Source organism: Martes martes (genome assembly GCF_963455335.1).
Source record: "Martes martes genome assembly, chromosome: 5".
In the NCBI taxonomy this organism is placed as follows: Eukaryota; Metazoa; Chordata; class Mammalia; order Carnivora; family Mustelidae; genus Martes; species Martes martes.
Window position 1 is genome coordinate 17265301 of NC_137892.1, and position 22918 is coordinate 17288218.

Genomic DNA, 22918 nt, shown 5'->3' on the forward strand with positions numbered 1-22918 from the left:
TCTTGATTCTTGGCACGAAATAAAGCTTTGCTTGACCTTCGCTTTGTATCAGTCTTGCTCCTTTGATTATGGACCTAACAAAGGGGTTTCTAGAATTCTCTGTGCTATTTTTGCAACTTTTTGGTAAGTCTAAAATTACCTTGAAATAAAAAGCTAAAATAAATACATAAATAAGAATAAAATGAGACAAAATCAGAGGCAGAGACAAACTATAAGAGATTCTTAACTATAGGAAACAAACTGAGGTTGCTGGAGGGAAGGTGGGGGGGAAATGGGGTAACTGGGTGATGGACATTAAGGAGGGAACATGATGTAATGAGCACTGGGTGTTATATACAACTGATTAATCACTAAACTCTATCTCTGAAACTAATAATACACTGCATGCTAATTAATTGATTAAAAAAAAGAATGAATGTGATGATGAGCTACCACCAGTTTGCCTTGCTGGTGGCTTCACTCTTGATGTATTGTTAGTAGGTCTGGACAACAAAGACACACACTGGTTTACACATTTAAAATTTTTTTATTACAGAAAATGCCATTCTCCCAAGTCCAGCTCAAGACCCAGCTTATCTGCCAAACCTGGACTTCTGTGCATATTGTATTGAACAACTTTCTTGCTCCCTGGGTATTAGACATGGAGTCAAAAACTCTGCCTTTGATTATAGGTTCTCTGAGAAGAGGGACTGGGGCTCTGTAGCTATGTTCCATTCTGTACAAGGCTATGAGATATCTGGTCAGCCTGAGCACCAACAGCATTATGTGTCTGCCTGGGAGTTTAGGCAGAGGAGTCTGCCAGCCTTCAGCAACCCCTCTGTACCCCACTTTGGGTCCTGTGGACTATGTCACTATGGGCCTGTGACCAGAGCCTGGACAATCACTGAGGGGACAGATATCTGTGCTAGGGACAACACAAGACATTACAGGCATGGCTGGGTACGCCCTCAGTGTGTGGGTGGGGATGGTGGCAGATAAGTCCCCAGAAGTCAGGGCTGCAGGCAGAAAGTGCCAACAATGTGAAAGCTGTGTTTCTCAAACTCAAGATATACGGGGATTAGGGATGTCCTAGGAGCCCACACACTAAGGTGCACAGATTTCAATGCAAGGAACTAGGAATTGATGCAAAGGAACCTATGAGGACAGACTTGGCCAGCCAGTGAACAGTGCTTTAATAATGCAGAAAAATGCAGCTGTTACAGGGCTTTGCTTGGAGGGCTGTGGCTGCTATTTACTGAGCAGTTAAATAGGGGAAAGGTGAAGCAGCTGAGGGCAGGATGGACCTCAGATCAGCAGCCCCAGCAGGAGGAGGCTGGCAAGGGCTGCAGGGGTGAAGGAGACTTTGGAGCCAGTGTCCGGGGTGGTGGGTTCATTGGAGGTGGGTGCTGAGGAGGCATTGGAGCTGCTGGCAGGAGGAGTGGTCGGGATTGGGTTGGGAATGGCAGTTGAGGAGGAGTTAGCACTGTCTCCACACTCGAGCTTTCGGAAGATGACTCCTCCAACTGTCCGGTTCTCAGCAGACAGGAACTGACAGGTGGAGTTGCTGATGTTGGAACAGCCCCTCAGCACGAGCTTCTTAGTCTCTGTGAATGCAATGGAGATGATAAGGACTTCACGGCCCTCTCATCCTTCCTCTGCAGGTCTCTCAGCAACCTGTTTTAGGTCTGGTCCTAAAACAGGAGCTTGGAGGAAGGAGCCCAGGATTAAGAACACCAAATGGTAATGGCAGAGGAACCATGAAGGTCAGAGCCCAGACACCCTCCCCCACCTAACCCGAAAGAAACTGAGGCTCCAGAACATGGATGAAGCCTGACCTCACAGACGAAGGCCGGAAATAGGCCTGGGACTCATGTCTCCAAAGTTTTCCTGAGGAGCTGGCAGGTGATAAATTCCAGGGATGGGCTCAGACACCCTAGGGCCCTGTGCTCTCAATCCAGGAAAGACTCCTCCCAGGCTCCCCTCCTCCAGGTTCTGCTCTCCATCCCCACTCTTCTCTGGACCTGAGTTTTCTCTGAGAAGGAAAAAATAGCTGGAGGTGATCTTAATTCTAAATCTGAATTATATTGTGTTTAGCTCTTTTTTAAGGTGCAAGTCCTAGGAAAAGGCCAAGGGAATGTGCAAACAAAAATGTGACTGCACTACCTTTATTGAGCTCCTACTATGTGCCAGTATTGCTCTGTTGGCTACAACTTCAACAGGCCTAGAGGACATGCAGTTCACAGGGAAGGAAGGAACTGGAGGACGGGACTAGCTACTTATCAGAAGGGCTACAAACTTGCTCCAAAAAGGAAAGAGAAATCTCCAAATCCATTTGAAGAAAACAATTAAGTCCTTTTTTGTAGCAAATAGCAGTGCTGGAGATTGAATTACAGCAAGCTAGAAAAATGTGCTGTTTGGCACATATCTATAGTTTTGGGGGGAAAAGTGACCTTGGGCAAAAGTAAGCAAAGAAAAAAGCCCTACGTGTATGATGGCTTTGATCTGTCTGGCTTTCAGATTAAGTCGAACATTACGGATTTTTTTAAAAATTCCATTCTTGGCATCAAAAGACACCTGGGAACAAAGTGAACAGAAAGAAATTCTTCCTGATGTTATTGTTATCCTCACACATAGCTTAAGAATTAAACATCAGAGCTGTGTAGACATCCTAGGGATTTAAATTTTTTTTTTAAATCTTTAAATACATATTACTAAGTGCAATAAGTCAATGTGAGAAGGTACATACTGTATGATTACAAATATATGATATTCTGATAACAGCAAAATTATGGGGAGATTTCAAAGATCAGAGGTTGCCAGGGGTTAGAGATTAATAGAGCACAGAGGATTTTTAGGATAGTGAAGTTACTCGGTGTGATACTATAATGCCAGATTATACTCACAAGTGTCAAAACCCATAGAATATGCAACATAAACAGTAACCCTAGTGTAAAGCTTGGACCCTGTAATGATGCATCAGCGTAGATTCATGGATACATGGAGGTACCATTTTGGTGGAGAATGTTGACTGTGGGGAAGGTATGTATGTGTAGGGACAGGGATATCTGGGAAATCTCTCTACCTTCCTCTCAGTTTTGCTATGAATTTAAAACTGTTCTTAAAAAATAAACCTTAAAAAAAAAGTAAGAAGAGGTTCAGGATACTTGAGGTGTTTGGCCTCACTGAGAAACCTGCAATTACAGTTCAGCATGGATTTCCAGTACTACAGTTGCCATTAATAAAAGCTGAAATCAAATTGTATTGTACCTGGGTGTTAGTGCTCTTAAGCTGTTACTATTCTGAACCATATTGTGGCAGAGACTGGCTAGCTGTGCATTTTAGCTTCATGTCTCTTCCTTTCCTGCTGGACCACCACTAAACACCACCCTCCAGTGACGTTTTGGTCCCAGCCAACGGAATGTGAGGGAGAGTGATGCACGTGATTCCAGGCTTTGCCTATGAAAACCTTCCTGACTTCCTCCACTCCCTATCTTCCCCCACCTGCTGGTGAGAGGCACAGAATACAGCAGGGAGCTGCCCAGTCCTGGGCGGGTGGGAGCCAGAGCCTCCAGATGGAAAGAACACAGGCCCAGGGACCCTGCAAGGAACTGCCATATGTGCAAGAAATAAACATCTGTTACATAGAGCCAGATGAGTTAGAGGTTGCTGTTTAACAGTAATTAACTTACCCCAACTAATAACTATATTATCCTTTAAGTATTCAGGCAGATGTTATGTCATAACATCTGTATTTTATACTGGTTAATTTGTATTCCATAATGGTTAATATCAAATTATTTCTGTAGAAAAGAACAACTGGTTGGCTATTAAAGCCCATTCTGACTCTTTTTCAGTGAGGTGACCCAAGTTGTCATAAGCCAGCACCTCTCAGTGACCGGTAGAGAAAATAAATGTAGGGATAAAAGAAAATAAAAGTCCAACCCACATGCACACACAGAACAATGCAACCTAGTAAAGAAGTAAATGCCAGGAATGACATGATGCACTTAAATGAGCCTGACTTGATTATATGCCACAGGAGAACAGGGTTCAAGAGTCGGACAGCCCAGGAAGAATGGTTCTGGACTAAGGAGGTAGAAAGAGCAACCAGCCTCAGGCTACATTGACAGCCTCACTATCTCAAAGGCATTCTGACTTTATCCTTTTCTCCTACTAAACTCCACCAGCCTTCTTTTGTTAACCCCAAACTTATTACCCAAGGTGTAATATGTTTCCAACTCAAGTTCCGTAACAGGGAATTGAAACCCCAGGACATACCATTCTTAAATTCTGCAACTAGATTGACACATCGTTCTTCTTTATAACATTTCCTGGGTTGCTCATTACAGGAACTTTCATTAGATCCATAACATGCAAGACACTCTATGTTGCTGGACATATCTCCCACTGGAGGATCTGGTAGGATGAGAACCATTAATTTAGAACAGTCATAACATAGAACATGGTACTGCCTTGTACCAAAGGGGACAAGCAAGCAAAGATCCTGGCCAGACAGATCTTAAGAATGGGACAATTGCACAAAGACAACAGTCAACCTAACCTCCTGTCCCATCAAAACAGTTACAGCACACAAACTCACAGACCTCCCCTTACAAATCACTCAGTCTTTAAGAACTCTGGTCAAGGGATGTGTTGGGCTGAGAAGGGAAAGGTAAGATTTTGATCTAAAACCAATCAATGTCAGCATTAGCCAGCTATTCTGCACATTAGCCAATAGGTGTATAGTTATTACTAATTCTTTCTCCGAATAGATGAACATACGCCATTATTTAGTACTTAATACAAAATTATACTGAGACCCAGTTCTGCTATGAATGACCTGTACTCCAGAACTATGGCATATTAACTTTGCCTTTTTAGCTCATGTTTTCATCTCCAAAAAGAGAGCTTTGGTATAGCCCAGTGGTTCTCAAATTGTGGTCCAGGAAATCCTGGGTATCCCCAAGAACGTTTTTGGAGAGTCCACAAGGTCAAAGCTATTTTCATGATAATACTAAGATGTTCTTTGCCTCTTTTACTCTTTCTTTCATGAATGTACTGAGTTTTTGAGAGGCTACATGGCATGAGAGATTGCAACAGACCAAATGCACAAGCAAATCTGAGAACCCAGTTGTCTTCTATTAAGCCAGAAATTAAAGAGCTTTGAGAAAATATGTAACAAATGCCATTCTTCTTACTAATTTTTTTTGTTTTGGAAGATACAGTTTCTATATAAAAATGTTATTAATGGGGCACCTGGGTGGCTCAGTGGGTTAAAGCCTCTGCCTTCAGCTCAGGTCATGATCCCAGGGTCCTGGGATCGAGCCCCGCATCGGGCTCTCTGCTGGGCAGGGAGCCTGCTTCCCTTCCTCTCCCTCTGCCTCTCTCTGCCTACTTGTGATCTCTCTCTGTCAAATGAATAAACAAAATCTTTTAAAAAATGTTATTAATGTTAACATGTAATGGGTTTATTATTTCTTGGTGAACTAAATACAGATTTTTAAAATTTTTTGGAAATTCTGTGAATTTTTGAAATTTCTAGTACTGCAAATATTGACAGTATGATTCACATGAATCAAATTTCTCTAGAGTCCTCAATAATTTTGAATATTTAGAGTCTTAAAATAGGGCCTGGGGCCACAAAGTTTGAGAAATACTAATAAGCATCTAATTCCATACAACTTGGAGTGCTTTGATTTCTGTCTATACTGAGAAAAGAGGAAAGTATGACAGCAGTAATGATTTTCCCATTTGTTTTCCAAGCAATTGTTTTAAGTCAGCTGTTGATGTTACCCAGGTATACAATGAAGTGCTTGGACTTGAGATGTCCACCAGAAGGTGAGGACCAGAGGTGGAAAAGGAAAGGAGAGAGCTGGGAGGATAGAAGAAGGATGGCACATTGCCAGCACCCACCCAGAGCATCACTGGTCTCATTGCACTCCTTTCCTTGGCAGCACTGGCTTACAAAGCGGAAGTGTACGTTATCGGACACATGGACAGTGAAGGCTTCAACCATGTCTCTGCCTTCCCTGCAGTTCTCTGCAGAGCAGGCTTTGTCCTGGTATATGTTGGCTGCTCCTACACAAAGAGAAACACAGACTGTCAGTCCTGGGTAGGTGGTTTCAGAAAGGGCAGAGACCCTGAATAGTGACTGCTTTAAGCAACAGCAGAAAACATACCCTCAGTTCAATGTGATTTCAGAGACACTGGAGAGAATTTCCTGGCAAACAGAAAAACCCTTCCCCATAAAGTAGTTCCTTCCTTTAGCAGGAGATGAGCAGAGATGCAGGCTAAACTTCAGGTCAAGGACTGATGGGGAGCTTGGAAATGGTGGTTCAGGCCAACATTCCAAGGCCCCCTGACCTGTATTAGCATCTCTATAAACAGCCAAGCAGACGTGATGGTCCTACGTGCAATATGATGTTAAACCTGCATACATTCGAGCTTCTAGACCAGAGCTATTGAATAGTAGCCAGTAGCTATATGTGGCTATTTGAAATTCAGCTCTTTGGTCATATAACCATATTTTAAATGGCTGACGGTCCACATGTGGCTACCATATAGGACAGCATTGGTAAAAACATCTCCATTATTAAAAATAGTTCTACTGAGCAGTATGGGTCCAATTTACAAGAAAACACCAGGAATAGGGGAAAAAAGAAGTGACACCACAAGGAAGCAATCAACCAAAGCCAGAATATGGGACAGCTATAGGACAAACATTCCAGTTTCTCCAACAAATCAATGGTGTTGAACAAAACAAAACAAAGGTGATGGTAGCTATTATAAAACAAGTTAGAAATAGCAGACCTAACAGCAAAATGCTGTGTGAGGATTTTGTTTGTATCCAAATTCTAAGACATCAACCATAACACAACATCAGAAACAATTGGGACATGTCTAAGATGGCTTTCTAATAGAGAAATTAAAGAATTACTATTAATTTTCTTAGGTATATAGTGATATAGTAGTTACATAAAAAGAAAAAAAAAGTCCTTATCAGAGATAAATAGTGAAGTATTTTGAGTGCACTTTACATGATATCTAAGTTTGCTTTAAAATACCACTGCAGGGGCGCCTGGGTGGCTCAGCTGGTTGAGCATCTGACTGTCTGACTTCAGCTCTGGTCGTGATCTCCAGATTCTGGAATCGCCCTCTGTGAGGCTCCTAGCTCAGCAGGGAATCTGGTTGTCTCTCTCCCTCTCCCTCCAGCTCCCCCTCCCCCGGCTTGTGTGCATGATTTCTCTCTCTCTCTCTCTCTCACTCCCTCTCTTTCAAATAAATAAATAAAATCTTCTTTAAAAAAAAAATGAAATGAAATGAAATACCACCATAAAAAAAGGCAGAATTTTGATCATTGTTGACACAGGATAGTGCTTACATGGCAATTCATTACACTCTTCTTCCTGTTCTTATGCATATTTGAAAATGTCCACAATAAAAGTTAATAAGAAATCTAAGTGCTCTGGGAGAGAGGTAACAATCATGCCAGCAAATCACACTGGGTGAAAGCCTGTTAGGTCTGGAACAGGAAGGAGCACTGAGGAGAGGAAGAAGGATGCAAAAAAATGGAAGAATGCAAGTACCCAGAGCAAATCGCCTGCTTTGGAACTTAACGAAGAGCCGCCCCTGCTTCTCACATCCACCAGTATAGGTCTAGATTGAGGTTTCAGTCAAGGGCAGCAATTCTGCGGGGCTTGTCTGCTTGCCCCTACATTCTCATCTCACTCCTGTGTGCTGCTTCTTCTGGAAGGCATCTTCATCACCCCATCTCTGTCTTTGCATAGCCTGGCCCTTCCTCAGCCTTCCTTTCCTCCCTGACCACCCTCTTTAGCTCCTGTCCCCATGCAAATCCCAAAAACAGGGGTTATGGCATCCCAGGCTCACCTAAAGAAGAGTTGGTCATGAAACTGGTACAGCTGGCATTGGCATCCGGGGGACACTCAGTGATGATGCTGTTGTTACAAGGGTTTGTCAATGAATTACACTGCACACAATGTAGGGATTCTGGGAAGACAAGATGGACAGCATTGCCAACACTCATGGGGACACTTATAGACTGTACACTGGACAAAGCACCACATCCAGCTCAGGGCAAAAGAAGAGTCAGGACAGCATCCCTTCCCTCTCGGATGCCCCAAACTTGAGGCTGTGTGATGGAGCCACCCGCATTCATCTCTGCCCACCATTTCCCAATAGGAAGACCCACAGCACAGAGCAGCTCCTCTGAGAGCAGTGTGCTCAGAGGGGTCTCATGTTCTCCACTGACCACAACCTGACATAGAGGCCATGGGACAGGACCCCAGAACACCAAGGGAGAAGACTCTGATGAAGTACAAAAAGAGGTCTTCATTCCCAAGGGGTGTCAGTGGGTTCCCTCACCTACAGCTGCCACCACGAATCCTGTGATGATAGCAGCAACAAGAATGCTCTTCATGGTTCAGGACCTGGTGTCTCTCAAGGATGAGGATGGTGGCACAGAACCTTATGCCTGAAGAGACACAAAGAAGGCAGTCAGGGGGCCTGCAAGGCTGCTGGGGTACAAAAGCCCCTAGGGTTGCAGTCAGACTTCGACACATCACACACACAGCCTATCCTTGTGACGGAAGGAATCGGCACTCTCAGCTGGGAGCACAGAGCTGTGACACAGTTTCCATGCTGCCATTATACCTGTGCCAGGGTCTGGGTTGTCCCCAGTCCTGGATGTCTATAGAAGCATCTACACAGAGACACAAAACACAGCCTGAGCATTGCCCACAGCCACTTCAGACACAGCATAGGCAGGCAGATGATTGCCGGCCCCACGGGGGATGGGGTCCAAGAAGAAAGCTGGGCTCTCCTCTCCCAGAGCATAATGGAGCTCTCTAGCTAATATCTGTTCACAGTCACATAATTCACTTAGGGCCTCTGTCGCTGTCATCACCACCCCAATAGGTAGACACTTACTGAGCACTTACTTGATTCTGAACAGTTCATGTTCATTACTTCATGAAATGCCTCCACTGTAGCAAGCAGGGACTACTGTGAGCATCACCCTCCTTCCAGAGGGGAAATCAAGTCCCGGAGAGACCACATAAACCAGTCAAAGTCAAGATCACGTTCCTGGGAGATGTTAGAGCTCGGGTTGGCCCAGGCCCCTAATCACCACACACACTGCCTCCAACAGATGGGACTCCCAGAGACCCAGGCCTGGACACACGCAACCTGCAGGAAGGAACCAGAAGCCCCAGCACACCTCCGACTGGTATGTCACCAGTCATCAGAGAGCTAAGTTACCTGTATTTATTAGGATCCTGAATGAGAGATCCCAGAATTTCAACTTGCCCGTGTATCAGAGCCCCACGGAGGGGAAGCCTCTAGCTCTGTGCTGAGTCCTTCCTGACTGTTAGCTCATTTAGCCTATAAATGGCAGCCACAAAGTGCATGTGCTACTTAAATTTAGACTCACTGAAGGAATGAAAGAATTAAAAAAAATTATGTTTCTCAGTCACCTGGCTAGTGACTACATATTCGCCAACACAACTCTGGAACATTCCTGTCACTGCAGAAACTCCCAGTGCACAGTGTGGCTTATAGCCCCACTTGGCAGGTAGAAACCTGCCCATGGAGAGAGAAGAAAAGCTGCCCCAAGTCCCCCAGCCTCGTATGCCAAAACTAGGACTTCATTCTGCATCTTTCCAGCTCCAAAGCTGAGTGGCAACATGATAGCTCTACTTACCAAGGGAGACGGGACCTTTACCTAGAAGCTGCAGCTAGCCTCCCACCTCTCAACTCACCACACCACACATATGCCACACACACACACACACACACACACACACACACACACACACCACACCACATATACCACGGCAACTATGACCCCTTCGTTGACTTATTAGGGGTTGGCGGAAAGGAAGAGAAACAAGTTCAGTCAAGGGTGGCAGAGGGGCCCATCTAAGGGCCACATCATACAGAAATTCAAGGAGAAAAATTAAGAATGTCTGGTTTGGAACTTTTGGTAGATGTTCCGTGTGTTGCATTCTGCATGCCCCCCTGCCTGCTCACCCCTCCACACCTGGAACCCCTGTAGGGAGAGAGGCTCAGAGGTAGAACTTCCTGGGAAGGGCCTCTCAAGCCTGTGACTGTGGAGAAGGGAAGGGGATGGAAAGAGATGAGGGTAAAGAGGTCACAGCAGCCATGTCAGCTGCAAAAATCACTTCTTCTTATGGTATAAGCCTGATTATTAGCCTCATTTTCAGGAGGAAAAAAGGAGGCCCACAGACATCGGGATCCAGCCCAGAAACACACAGCAGAGAGTCAGAGCCTAGAAGTGGCAAAATCCTGGGCCCTGCTCACCACTTCTGAGGAGAGAAATCAGCGATGTGGCAGCTGGGGCAGGAGACCTCAAACAGAAACGGAGAACAAGTAGCATCTGAAAAACCCCTTTGCAAAGTCCTTCCCACTCATCTACATTGGATATTTTCTGAAAGAGTCTTTCCACATCTGCTCTCATTTTATACACAGGCAAGTTCCACGCAGCTGTGAAGAAGAGGACACAGCACAACGGAGAGCAAACCCCAGCCCACACACCTCTCCTGTCCAGACTTCCTTCTCCTGAGCACTGCAAAAGGAGCAAGAGCCATGAGAATGTCTTGGACCCCAGCCATCCCTCAATGCCCCTCTCTTGGTTTCAGCTTCTCCTAAGCTGCCCACCCCCGACCACATGCTGGCTTCAGCCCCTCACCTTCAGAGTCTGGCCTGGAGACTGCCCTGCAGAAGGTGGATCCCAGCACAGGATTACAGCAGGTGTGTGAAGGGCCTTATATAGCAGGTGACTGAACAATCAGGAAGTACGGCTGCCTGCAGGGAGAGGCTTCTGGGCCAGACTGGCCTCTGCCAAGCCATAGGGCCACAGGCGGCTTAAGCCTTTGGCAGCTGTGCTGTTGGTCAACCCTCTTAGACCTCCAGAAACTGGGTGCGACTTTGGTTAAGGCCCGACTTTGGCGTAACATGCAAGAGAGGAAGGTGTGTCCCTGACATTGTCTCCTGTTGGTCCACTGAATGCATTCCAATATCTGTTAATAAATCACAAGCATCACTTTACTCCAGCCTGATAAGGCAGTCATCTTCATTGGGCCATTTACAAATGAAGAAACCAAGGCACAGAAGAGAAACGTAGACTTGTCCAAGGTAACACAGCTTAGGCAGAGTCAGAAGTCAGAATCAGGCCACATGGGGACCATGCAGCTCAGGAAAGGGGGTCAGGCCCTCTGGGGCCACTGTCTTAACCTCTCTAAGTCCAACAAAGATGAAGGTAAACCCACAATACAGTCTTGCAGGGTAAAGGGGCCATGAAGCCTAGTCTATACACCAAAGTGAGGGGCCCACAAACATCACTGCTGCCACCGCCAAGACTCTAGGCACTTCAGACAGCCTAACTGTCTGGGAAGCCACTGCTGGTGAGAGCCTAGGTCAGCCCCTCCCAGCACCTTCACACCAAGCCATGCATGCTCTTGAGCACTGAGTGTGAACTGGAGTTCTTGGCGCTTCTCATCTTTCTGCAGTCCTTGCCACCTCAGACACACACACTCCTACACACTGATGCACACACTGGCATGCATGTACACTCAAATCACACACATCATAAACCACATGCGTGCATGCACACACACACACACACACAAGATTGGTGAGGAGGACCAAGCATACAGGGGTTGGGGGCACATCACACCAACACCCCTTGCCTGCAGTTAGACTTGGAGTTCCCTGCTCCTGAAAATACCCCTTATCCGTTTGCTGCCACTCTGTATTTGGTGGCTCAGCTCTCCCTCCCTTTCCCAGACCCATTCATTCATCCAATAAATATTTGCTGGGTTTTCGGGGGTCTGGGGGGTTTTTTGTTTGTTTATTTGTTTGTTTGTTTTTGTGATGGTCGTGGCGGTGAGTTGTTTTTTGGTTTTTGTTTGTTTGGTTGGGTTTTTTTGCACCATGCATTGGGTCTGCTCTAGGCATTTGGGAAGTATCTGAACGAAAAGAGACTGCTCTCCTGGACTGTAGTCTAGAGTAGGAGACAGACAATATAAATAGTGATAAATAAGCAAATGACAGGGTACAGTAGAATTTTGTGATTGTTCTAGCAAAAAGACAGTGAAAAGCAAAGGCGAAGGACCAACCATGCTGGGGGAAACAGGATTCAATTTTAAATAGTCGGGTCTGCAGCACTGGTGTCATGAAGAAAGCAAAATTTAAGTCATTTTTTATAAGCAGAGCCTCTGGCCATCTCTCATTTTCTCCTCTTCACCCTTTCTGCCTTCAGGCTGGTGACAACAGCCTTTTCCTAAACAAAGGTAATTCCCTCCCTAACCGAATTTTATTATGTCTTCACTCCAGCCACCTGGGAGAGCCCAGTGGGAGAGGTGGTAGCAGGAGCCACCACATCTAGCAGGATGTGGGTGAGAAAAAGGTCCTGTGCACTGGGCTTTCCCCAGCCAAAGATGGAAGACTTGAAAAACACAATAACAGCCCCAAGGACCACTCTGGTAATACACTGAGAATCGAGAGGAGAATCAGGCTAAGCGACAGTAATCCTTCGCAGAAGGCACCAGACACCCGGGCAAAAGGGCCAAAGACTTCATGAATCTAGTTTTTGCCCCTCATAAATAAGTGATTTATTAACCTGGCCCACTGGGCTTGAGCTCCCCGTCTGTAAAATGGAACCATCAGACCCTGAAGAAGTGGTTGCTGGTTGTGCATTTCCTCCTGGAACCCTCACCCCGTCCCACTGTGTTTTCTCCGTCACGTAACAACAATGGCATGAGAAGCAGGGGTTGATCGTGTGTGATGTGGTTGCAGATCCTGAACTGGGCTATGTGCAGCCACTCACAGCGGTCTCAGATTTGCCCATCCCGAGGTCTAGATAGTGTACAGATGGGTATCATAAACCCCCTTGACAGATGAGGAGGCTAAGCCCCAGAGAGGCCTCTCTTCCAGGCCTTAAGACACCTGGGCCAACATTCTTTCCACTGCAACACAACTCATGTGGGGCCAGTGTCTCCTCACAGGGTTGGGAATATTGACCTGCTTTCCTTCTCTTTGTTCCTCTCTGTAGTCAGCATGGGACTCTCAGAGCCAGAAGGCTGGGATCACTCATAAGGCGTTACAAAAAAAAATAGTGCCCCCAAAGTAAACCCTCCTTCTGACTAGCAAAAAAGTCCAGGGACCCAAGAGAGGCAGGGTCTCAACACACTGTCTAAATTTTTCTCTTAAATTAAGGATACTTGGCACGTTTCAGGCACTGTGCCGGTATTATCCCTATAAGACAACAAGGCTGGATGTCCCCATGACCATTCAACAGGAATAAGCTGAAACTCGTCCAGATAGTGGACAGTCTCTCTGGGGTGTGAATCTGAAACCTATGTTGGAAATGGGCTTCTCCTGAGTTTCCCTAAACCATCAGCAAATCTTGGAGGTGAGTTCTCAGAGGGGTCCACTCTATTTTGGAATAAGTATGCGGAGGTGAGCACGGTTGGGCAGCGAGAGCAGAAACCCCAATAGGGGTCCAAGCCAAAAACTCAGCTAAGTATCCCAGTTGAGAACTTCCCCCCATGTTTCACCTGCTCTCTGTCTGTATTTACTTCAGGGAGCTTTCATTGACTGGCTTCTCCCTCCAACTTGGAAATGTGAAAGCAAACTAAAAATGTTGTTTCCAGTATTCCTGACCTGCACACAGCACTCAGTGAGTATGGCAGTGCTCTGAAAGACAACCCTGCCAACAGTCCTTGCCCTGTGCCAGATAATGACCCTCTCAGTCTTGGGTTCCCCATCTGCAAAATGGAAAAATACAATGCCACCTACTTCTTAAGAGTTGTTCTGATGGTTAGAAGAGATCACTTGGGCAGACATTTAGTATGTACCTATCATGTTGTAAGGGCTCTAAAAACGATGGCTCCCACTGCTGCCACTCAGCTTACACCAGTGACACCACACTAGGGGAATACCAAAGTCATATAGGGCTGGGGCTAAGGCGAAGCCTGGCCTCAGAGTGCACCTCTGCTACCTACTGAGGGATTAAGCTTAAACACTTACTTACTTGTTCTCTGAGTCTTGACTTCCTCACCTGAAATCATAAAGATTGAGATACTCTTTGTACAATGCATATACTATTATAAATTTAGCTTAAGGAAATTAGGCCATTATTGTCAATTAACTCAGTCACTGACAGTTTCCCTGGGCTTCCTTTGTGGTAGGCGACATGTCTAGCACTAAATCAATCATCACATCAGGCAGTTTTCAATATGATCATTTCCCTAAAACGCCATGCTCTAAATACAAGGCATATTTGAAAAATCGTTGTAGTCAATATTATAAAACCAGTTTGTTTGTATGATCTACTACTGTGGACATCCACCGGACTGGTGAGGAAAAACAAAAACTAACAGACAGGCCTGGCTTGACACCTGGCTACACCAGTTATTAGCTCTGTAACCTCGTTTAATGAGATTCTCACCATCTCCATCAAAACAAAAGAAGAGCAATGCTATTTCACACAGATGTTGACTCACACAGTGGCGGACACACAAAAAGCACTCAATGAAAATGACGGCTCCTTTCCCCCCACCCTTTCTCTGACAATAAAGACCTAAATGTCCTCATTTATTCCACAAACATGTGTTACCACCTTTATGTTAAGCACTGGGTAGTGGGGTTACAAAGTTAATGAGATAGAGGAGTTCCTTGCCTTCCCTGAGATTTTTAAGCTGATAACAACTACAACCAAACAAGGAAACGTTTTAAAAATAAAAGTAAACAGACAAATAAAGATAATTGCAAATCGAAGAGTTGTGATGGAAACAAAATGGTGGCTGAGGTAGGAAAGAATAAGGTTGAGGGAGGGAGACTTCTCTGAGAGATTAGAAGGGACCAGACAAGGGAAAGGAGATCAGATGGTTCCCTGGAGAGGGCAAAAATCATGAGCAAAAAAGGCTCATTGGTGAAGAAGAATATAGCTTGCTTAAGGGACTGAGCAAAGGAATACCAGTTTATGGAAGAATCAAAAGACCAGTATTCACACCCTCCTCAGCTCATTTCAACATTTTATGTTGGTTCTTCTCACAATGGCATAGAGGAGGTGCAAAGAGCACTGGCCTTATTGGCAGAAGAGAGGTGTTTTAGTTTTGCAATTTACTAGTTACATGCTAACTTTTCTCCATGAGTCACAATTTTCTTATCTGTAAGATGGTAAAATAAGTAATATATACCTAGATGAAAGAAGTTGATGACTTCCTGCCCCTTGTCTACAAAACAGAATGAGAAATAATCAATTTTCCACTGATTACATCATTTCCAATGAGTGTGGTAAGCGAGCCAGACTAACCAGTATCCCTTACACATCAAGCCAAGGTTATTATGGCCATGTGCAGTGGAGCAGAGTCAAAGTCATATTGACAAGAAGACACACTTTCTTGATATAAATGAATTACATTGTCTTGGGAAGAATATTAACACTGAATTTTACCTTCTGAGTAGTGAGTGAAGTAACCTCCCACTATTGTGTCTGAACTGGGTCTGTTTACCTATCTCCCTGCTCATCCTTCTATCCATCAGAACCAGAAACCCTGGACAGAAATCAGCCTCCATTAACAGCTGGCCAGAGCCCAAAGTGATGGTAGTGGGGAGACCCCGGAAAGAAACAAATGATGAGGCTCTGTGTCCTTTGGGATGCAGTGGAGTTGAGTTTCCCTAGGGAATGGGAAGATGGTAGAGTAGACACAAGAGTGGAGGCTTCATAAAAAGAGACAGAACAATGGAAATTAGGGAAAATGGGGATGCAGGAGAAAAAAAGGATCATTCAGGACCCTCCTTCCATCCTGCTTCCTCTGTGAGAACCAGAACAAAACTTGGGCTCTTTCTGGATGTAGCTGCCTGCTGCATCCCACCAACCTGTGACAGAATATGCCTCCACCAGCAGGCAAGACTGGCCTACTTCAGTAAGATGTAACAAATAGCTTCCAGTCACTTTTTTTTTTTTAAGATTCTATTTATTTATTTGATAGAGATCACAGGTAGGCAGAGAAGCAGGCAGAGAGAGAGGAGGAAGCAGGCTCCCTGCCAAGCAGAGAGCCCAATGCGGGACTCGATCCCAGGACCCCGAGATCACGACCCGAGCCAAAGGCAGAGGCTTAACCCACTGAGCCACCCAGGTGCCCTAGCTTCCAGTCACTTTGATGGTGATGACAAACGGTAGTGCTGGTTGTGTTTTATTTTGGTTTTCTTTTACTATATTTCTCAAAATAAAATTGGAAACCCTGTGGAAGTTCCAGATATATGCTTGTGAACCCCTAGGGCATAGACCTCATTCTTTTATTTGGTTTGTTTTAAAGACAGCAGCTAGAATGGAGAAGAGTTAAGAAAGATTGTCAGACCTAAAGGAAGAATAAAACAAGAGAAGGCAGCTGAAAACAGACAACTCATGAGACTATTTCCTGCAAGTTGCTTCCAGAGCTGTGTCTATTGGCTCATGGGTATAAGGACAGGCTTCCCATGTCTTTGTGACTCATTCAAATGGAATTTTCATTTAGGAATATAATGCCATTTCAGACATATTAAATTAGTTATTAAAGGGTGAAACAGGGGAGCGTCTATATTGATGTTGGTGACAAGAGGAGTATACAGAATATAGACTTGGTTTCTATTTCTGGTTTTCATGAGCTGTGTGACTTTGACCCATGTCCTTCCCCCTTTCCTACCCCAGGAAAGACATTATAAGACAGAATTCAGTCTAGTATCAGATGTATTATTCCAACAGAGCTAACTGCTCTGGAGCTTTAGTCCCCAGGTTCAAGTCTCTTTTCTGAGTCCAAATATGGTCATTAAGATTAGGCAGAGGGTAGGAGCTAATATGGCAGGCTGGTAGGGGGACCCTATGCTTGCCTTGTCCCTCAAACACAGCTAGAAAAATATCAAAACATTTTGAACACCCAAGAAATCAATTTGAGGACTGAGAAACAAAACTGCAAACTAGAGGGAGCAAAGAGGCCACATCATGGAAGGTAGGAGGTGTGGAGACATGATTTGAGGGAGAAAAGAATCATGCGTGCTGAGGGAGGGGAGGGAGCCTTGGTCCCAGAGAAGAGAGAGGGAGAGAGAGAGAGAGTAAGAGAGCAGTAGAGCAAGCGGTGCACAGGGGATCACGCAAGAAAAACACTTTTCCAAACCCATTCACTAGAAAATGAGAGAGGCTAATTATCATGATATTTTTAGAACCACCAGAGATGAAAGACTGATTTTTCAGAAGTCTGCACCATGGCCAGTGTGAAGCCCAGTGGGTGCAGTGGTGCTGCTGTGAAGAACAAAGACCCAAGAGCAGATGCAGCAATCTGAGGATGCCTGAGACACATGGGGATGCACGTTTCCCCTCCTTGGAGTGCATCTGGGAGAGGGAGCACCACCTCTCAAGAGACAAAAAAGCCCAGATGCCAATGTGCTGCCCAGCTCCTTAGCATAGGGACAGAGACACTAGTTGAAGGCAGCTAACCTGGACACCAGCTTTTTGCTGCACTTTAGACTCCAACCTCCTGCACATTCATGCAACTTTCTTCCTGGGACAAACCAGCACCAGCCCCAGCAGAATGAGCATGTGTCCACACCTTTCCCAGTCCCTAAAGTTTGGAGTTTTGAAACAGCCAGTGTGCCTGATATAGAACACAGGTGTGCTGGGGTGTGTGGTGGGCAGAGGGCCTCAATATAGATAGGGTGAAGGCAGAATCTGAGGGACCCTGGGACACAGGAAGGGAGACTGTTTGCTCTTCTGTGAGGGCTTCTCAGACAATGGCAGGTGTGAACTCCCCCTTCCAGGAACAAGGTAAAGGGCAGGTACCATTTATCTCCCTACCCAACAGCATTGCCTGACTTCGGTTGAGCAGCACAGTGCCCACAGGGAGGCCTCAGCTGCCCTCACCAATCCCCAACCATCTATGCTCTGCTGCACTTCTTTACTAGGACAAGTATGCCTGAGAACCAGAGAAACAAGTCTCTCCCCAAGAAGACCAGCACAAACCCTATGCACACACCAAGTCTACAGACCATACAGTGCTGCAAAGCTTCAGCTCTAGTGGAAATAGGATCGTATCTCTTTTAATGAGCATAACGAAGTATAGCTAGTTAAAACTTGCCTCACACTGGCCAAGGTCCAAGCACTCCCCATTGCAGGTGAGGAGAAACACTGCAGAGGACTGACCTAAGGGAAACAGCAGCCAAAACACAACAGCAGAGTGCACACGGCGTACACCAGAAACACTTCATGAAATGATGTTCATCTTCTTCTTTCTTCTTCTTCTTCTTTTGCTTTCAAGGTTCTATTTTTTTAAAGATTTTATTTATTTACTTATTTGAGAGAGAGAGAGTGCACAAGGTAGGGGGAGAGAGATAGAAGGAGAGGGAGGAGAAGCAGACTTCCTGCTAAGAAGGGAGCCCAAGATAAGTTATGGGGCTCATTTCCAAGACCCTGAGATCATGACCTGAGCTAAAGGCAGATGCTTAACTGACTGAATCACCAGGCACCTCAAGTTTCTATTTAAATACCAGTTTGTTAACATAGAGGGTAATATTGGTTTCCGAAGTAGAATTTACTGATTCATCACTTACATATAACATCCAGGGCTCATCACAACCAGTGCTCTCCTTAATACCCATCGCCATTTATGCTATCCAAAGCCTAACTCCCTCAGTTTGTTCTCTATCATTAAGAATCTCTTACAGTTTGTTTCCCTCTCTCTTTTTTCCCTCTCCCCCATGTTCATCTGTTTTGTCTTAAATTCCATATATGAGTGACATCATATGGTACTTCTTTCTCTGACAGACCTATTTCGCTTAGCATAATACACTCTAGCTCCATCCACGCTGTTACAAATGGCAAGATTTTTTTCTAAGGTTTTTATTTATTTATTTGACAGACAGAGATCGCAAGGAGGCAGAGAGGCAGGCAGAGAGAGAGAAGGGAAAGCAGACTCCCTGCTGAGCAGAAAGACTGATGCGGGGCTTGATCCCAGGACCCTAAGATCATGACCTGAGCCGAAGGTAGAGGCTTAACCCACTGAGCCACCCAGGCGCCCCTCAAATGGCCCCTCTTTGATGGCTGAGTAATAGTCTACTGTATTTATATACCACAACTTTTTTTTTTTTAGTTATGAAGCCCTTTTTAGGGACTAAAAAAGAAGGTATCTGTTGTACGACATGGGTATAATCGACTATAACTGGAGATTTATTGTATTCTAATACAGATCATTTATAAATGCAATTTCTTTATTAAAAAGCTTCCACCCTTTTTGTTTGTTTGTGTGCAATTTGCAAAACTATTCTGAAAGTGAAATATATGTGCACAAGTCTGCAAAGAGTACAGATTTAGGATATGGTAACTGCTTTACAAGTTACTTTCAAAAAACTGTCTGCCACAACTGGGCCTTCACATTGCCATCCTCTTTGATCAAAATATTTTGATGCCAGTCTTCCTTCCACTGCTCTAAACTATAAAGCATTTTTTTAATGAGTTGAAGTTAAGGGAAGAACTACACCTACTAGAAAAGAAGAGAAGAAAGTTCTATTAGTTTGAGGTTTCAGAATCCCCCTAAGCCAGGACCAGTATCTTGGTAAGGGCTAGGCGGGGGCCCTGGACAGAGAAGGAGTATGTGCAGGTGGCATCCCTGAGGATTCAGAGCTTCAGTGGACCATGAGTGCTCCCACTGCATAACTCACTGAGCTGTCTTGCCAGTTTCTACACTAGCTTGACTGGGCATAATTCAAAAAGGAAAAGCTCATATTCGTTCCATTCTTCTGGAGCTCTGTGATAGCATTTAATAGCACCCCAATGAGATGTCTTCCACATAGAGTATTTTGGCACTTCATCAAGTAATCACTAAAAGATACAGGGCCTAGTTGTTCTATAATACTCATAGCCCCAATGGCAGAAATCAGAAGAAACCACGGAGATTACTAGGATCCACTAGATATTTACTAAAGAGTTTTCAGAATTCCTGTTCTTTTAACTCACTCAGAGTTCCAACCAGTACAGGAATAATGGTTAACTCATCCTTATGGCTTTCCATGGCTTTAGCTGTATAAGGCAAATGCATTTCAGTGCTGTGTTCATCTCCATCTGTCTACAGAGACACGCGTTCAAACATTCCTGTCTTCCATAGTTCTCCGTCAATCTTTCAGTCAATACAAGGCCACACAGAGTTGTCCTATATAAATCCACCCTGGAAAGTGCACATGGAGAGAGGGGCACATGAAGAGAAGGTTGAAGGTTCTCAGGATAGTAGATGGATCCACCTGTTTGTAAGCATGAGCAGCACAAGACCCACAGCACGTATATCCTGATGGGTTGCAGGTCTTTCTGTAGACTGTACTTGTGAGAACCAACTTCTAGCGGCACATTCAGCTGCAGTCCTGAGGCTGTGTACCAGCTCCGGCATGACTGGTTTCCCAGCAGCCCACTGCGTTGGACATCTTGATGCCTGTGCTACCTGTGGTGCCGAGGATGAATAAGGAGGCAGCTGCAGCAGGTGCCTCCCTGCGATGGGACAAGACACGGCAGGCCCAGCCCAGGAGGAGGAGGAAAAAGAGGAGGCAGTGGCCGAGGAGAAGGAGATGGCAGCCGGGGGAGTGGCAGTGGAAGCAACAATCACGGCAAACTCTGGTGACCACCAGAAGATGGGTCCTGTGGCAGCTTCACCAAAGCCTGGAAAGCCCTGGCCTTGCCCCCAACTCACCACTGCTCCCCAGCCAATGCTGGTTCTGCGGAGCCACCCCCACATTCCCCTCTCCTCCCAGCTGCCCTCCCTGAGCCACCACTGGTGACCTCACCACCATGACTCTATGCCCACTGCCTCCCCCCAGCTCCTGCTGGACTCCCTGCACCAACACCCACCCCAGCCAGGGCCCTCCTGCCCACCCTGCCCTGCAGCTCTGTACCATATCTTTGTTATCCATTCATCAGTAGATAGACATTTGGGCTCTTTCCGTAATTTGGCTATTGTTGATAATGCTATTAGAAACATCAGGGTTCATGTGCCCCCTCAAATCAGGAATGTTGTATTCTTTGGGTAAATACTTAATAGTGGAATTGCTGGTATGATCTCTTCTTAATAAAACATCAAGACAGGGGGCGCCTGGGTGGCTCAGTGGGTTAAAGCCTCTGCCTTCAGCTCAGGTGTCAATGCCAAGGTCTTGGGATCGAGCTCCACGTCACGCTCTCTATTCAGCAGGGTGCCTGCTTCCCTTCCTCTCTCTCTGCCTGCCTCTCTACCTACTTGTGATCTCTGTCTGTCAAATAAATAAATAAAACCTTTTAAAAAATCAGGACAGGAAACATAATAGGCTTTCCTAACAGAGATGAGACATGCTTAAAATGCCAAGAGGGAAGAATTCATCCCAAAAGAAAGAACAAGAAAAGGTCACAGCCAGGGATCTAATCAAAGCAGATATAAGTAATATGCCTGAGCCAGATTTTAAAACAAAAATGATAAGGATACTAGCTGGGCTTGAGAAAAGCATAGAAGACACCAGGAAGTCCCTTACTTCAGAGATAAAAGAGCTAAAAACTAGTCAGGCTGAAATTTTAAAAATGTTATAACTGAGATGCAAAACCACTGCATGTAATGCCCACAAGGATAGAAGAAGTAGAGGAACAGGTAAGTGAATAAAAAATAAAATTATGGAAAATAATGAAGCTGAAACACAGAGGGAAAGAAAAATGTTAGATCAGGATTCTGGAATTAGGGAACTGAGTGATTCCATAAAGCATAATAATTGTATCATGAGATTACCAACAGAAGAAAAGAGGAAAAAAGAGCAGAAGGTTAATCTGAACAAATTATAACTGAAAAATTATTTTTTTTCATGTTCAATTAGCAAACATATAGTACATCATTAGTTTTGATGTAGTGTTCAACAATTCATTAGTTGCATATAACACCAGCACTCATCACAACACAAACCCTCCTTAATACCCATCACACTGTGGAAGGAAACAGACATCCAAATCCAGCATGCACAGAGAACTCCCATCAAAATTAACAAAAGCAAGCTAACACCAATACATATCATAGTGAAATTTGGAAAATATAGAGATAAAGGTAAAATCCTATAAGCAGCAAGACAAAAAAGTCTTAACTTAAATGTTGTCATAACTTAACTTATGAGGGAAGACAAATGAAACTAGCAGTAGATTTCTCCACAGAAACCTGGCAGACCAGAAAGAAGTGGCATGATATATTTAATGTGCTTAATGGGTAAATCAGTAGTCAAGAACACTTATCCAGCAAGGCTGTCATTCAGAATATGAGAGATAAAGAATTTCCCAGACAAACAAAACCTAAGGAGTTGATGACCACAAACCAGCCCTGCAACAAATATGAAAACAGACTCTTTCGATGGGGGGAAAATATAGTGACAAAGACTAGAAAGAAATAGAGAAAATCTCCAGAAACAATAACTTAACAGGTAATACAATAGCACTAAATTCATTTCTATCAATAAGTAATCTGAAGTAAAAAGACTAAATACTCCAATCCAAAGGGTATCAGAATGGATTAAAAAAAAAAAATCTATATGCTGCCTACAAGAGACTCATTTTAGACCTAAAGATACCTGTAGATTGAAAGTGAGAGGATGGAGAGCTATCAATCATGCTAATGGACAACAAGAAAAGCCAGAGTAGCCATACTTATACCAGAAAAATAATATTTTAAACCAGGCTGTTTAAAGGACTGAGATGAAGAAGGACATTATATTATAATTAAGGGTCTACCCATCAATAAGATCTACAATTGTACATATTTATGGCCCCAACTTGGAAGCACCCAAATATATAAATCTTTTAAAAGAAATTCATGGATAATAATACAATAATAGTAGGAGAGTTTAATACCCCACTTATAGCAATGGATGGGTCATCTAAGCA

The 22918-nt window shown here is 44.6% G+C and overlaps 1 protein-coding gene and 1 pseudogene across 2 annotated transcripts; both read right to left on the reverse strand.

The window, feature by feature from the left end:
* Positions 1-1284: 1284 nt before the first annotated feature.
* On the reverse strand, positions 1285-8416 carry LYPD8 (LY6/PLAUR domain containing 8; the record flags this gene model as incomplete). Its single annotated transcript, XM_080803275.1, has 5 exons — positions 1285-1583; positions 4258-4395; positions 5893-6057; positions 7867-7986; positions 8362-8416. 5 exons carry the CDS (start codon positions 8414-8416, stop codon positions 1285-1287), a joined length of 777 nt encoding a protein of 258 aa, XP_080659401.1.
* An 11258-nt stretch (positions 8417-19674) lies between these two features.
* On the reverse strand, positions 19675-20463 carry LOC308342859 (protein MEMO1-like; annotated as a pseudogene). The gene is made up of 2 exons: positions 20324-20463; positions 19675-20286 (listed from the first exon to the last, which is right to left on the reverse strand). The product of its transcript is annotated as a protein MEMO1-like (transcript).
* Between the last annotated feature and the right edge of the window lie 2455 nt (positions 20464-22918).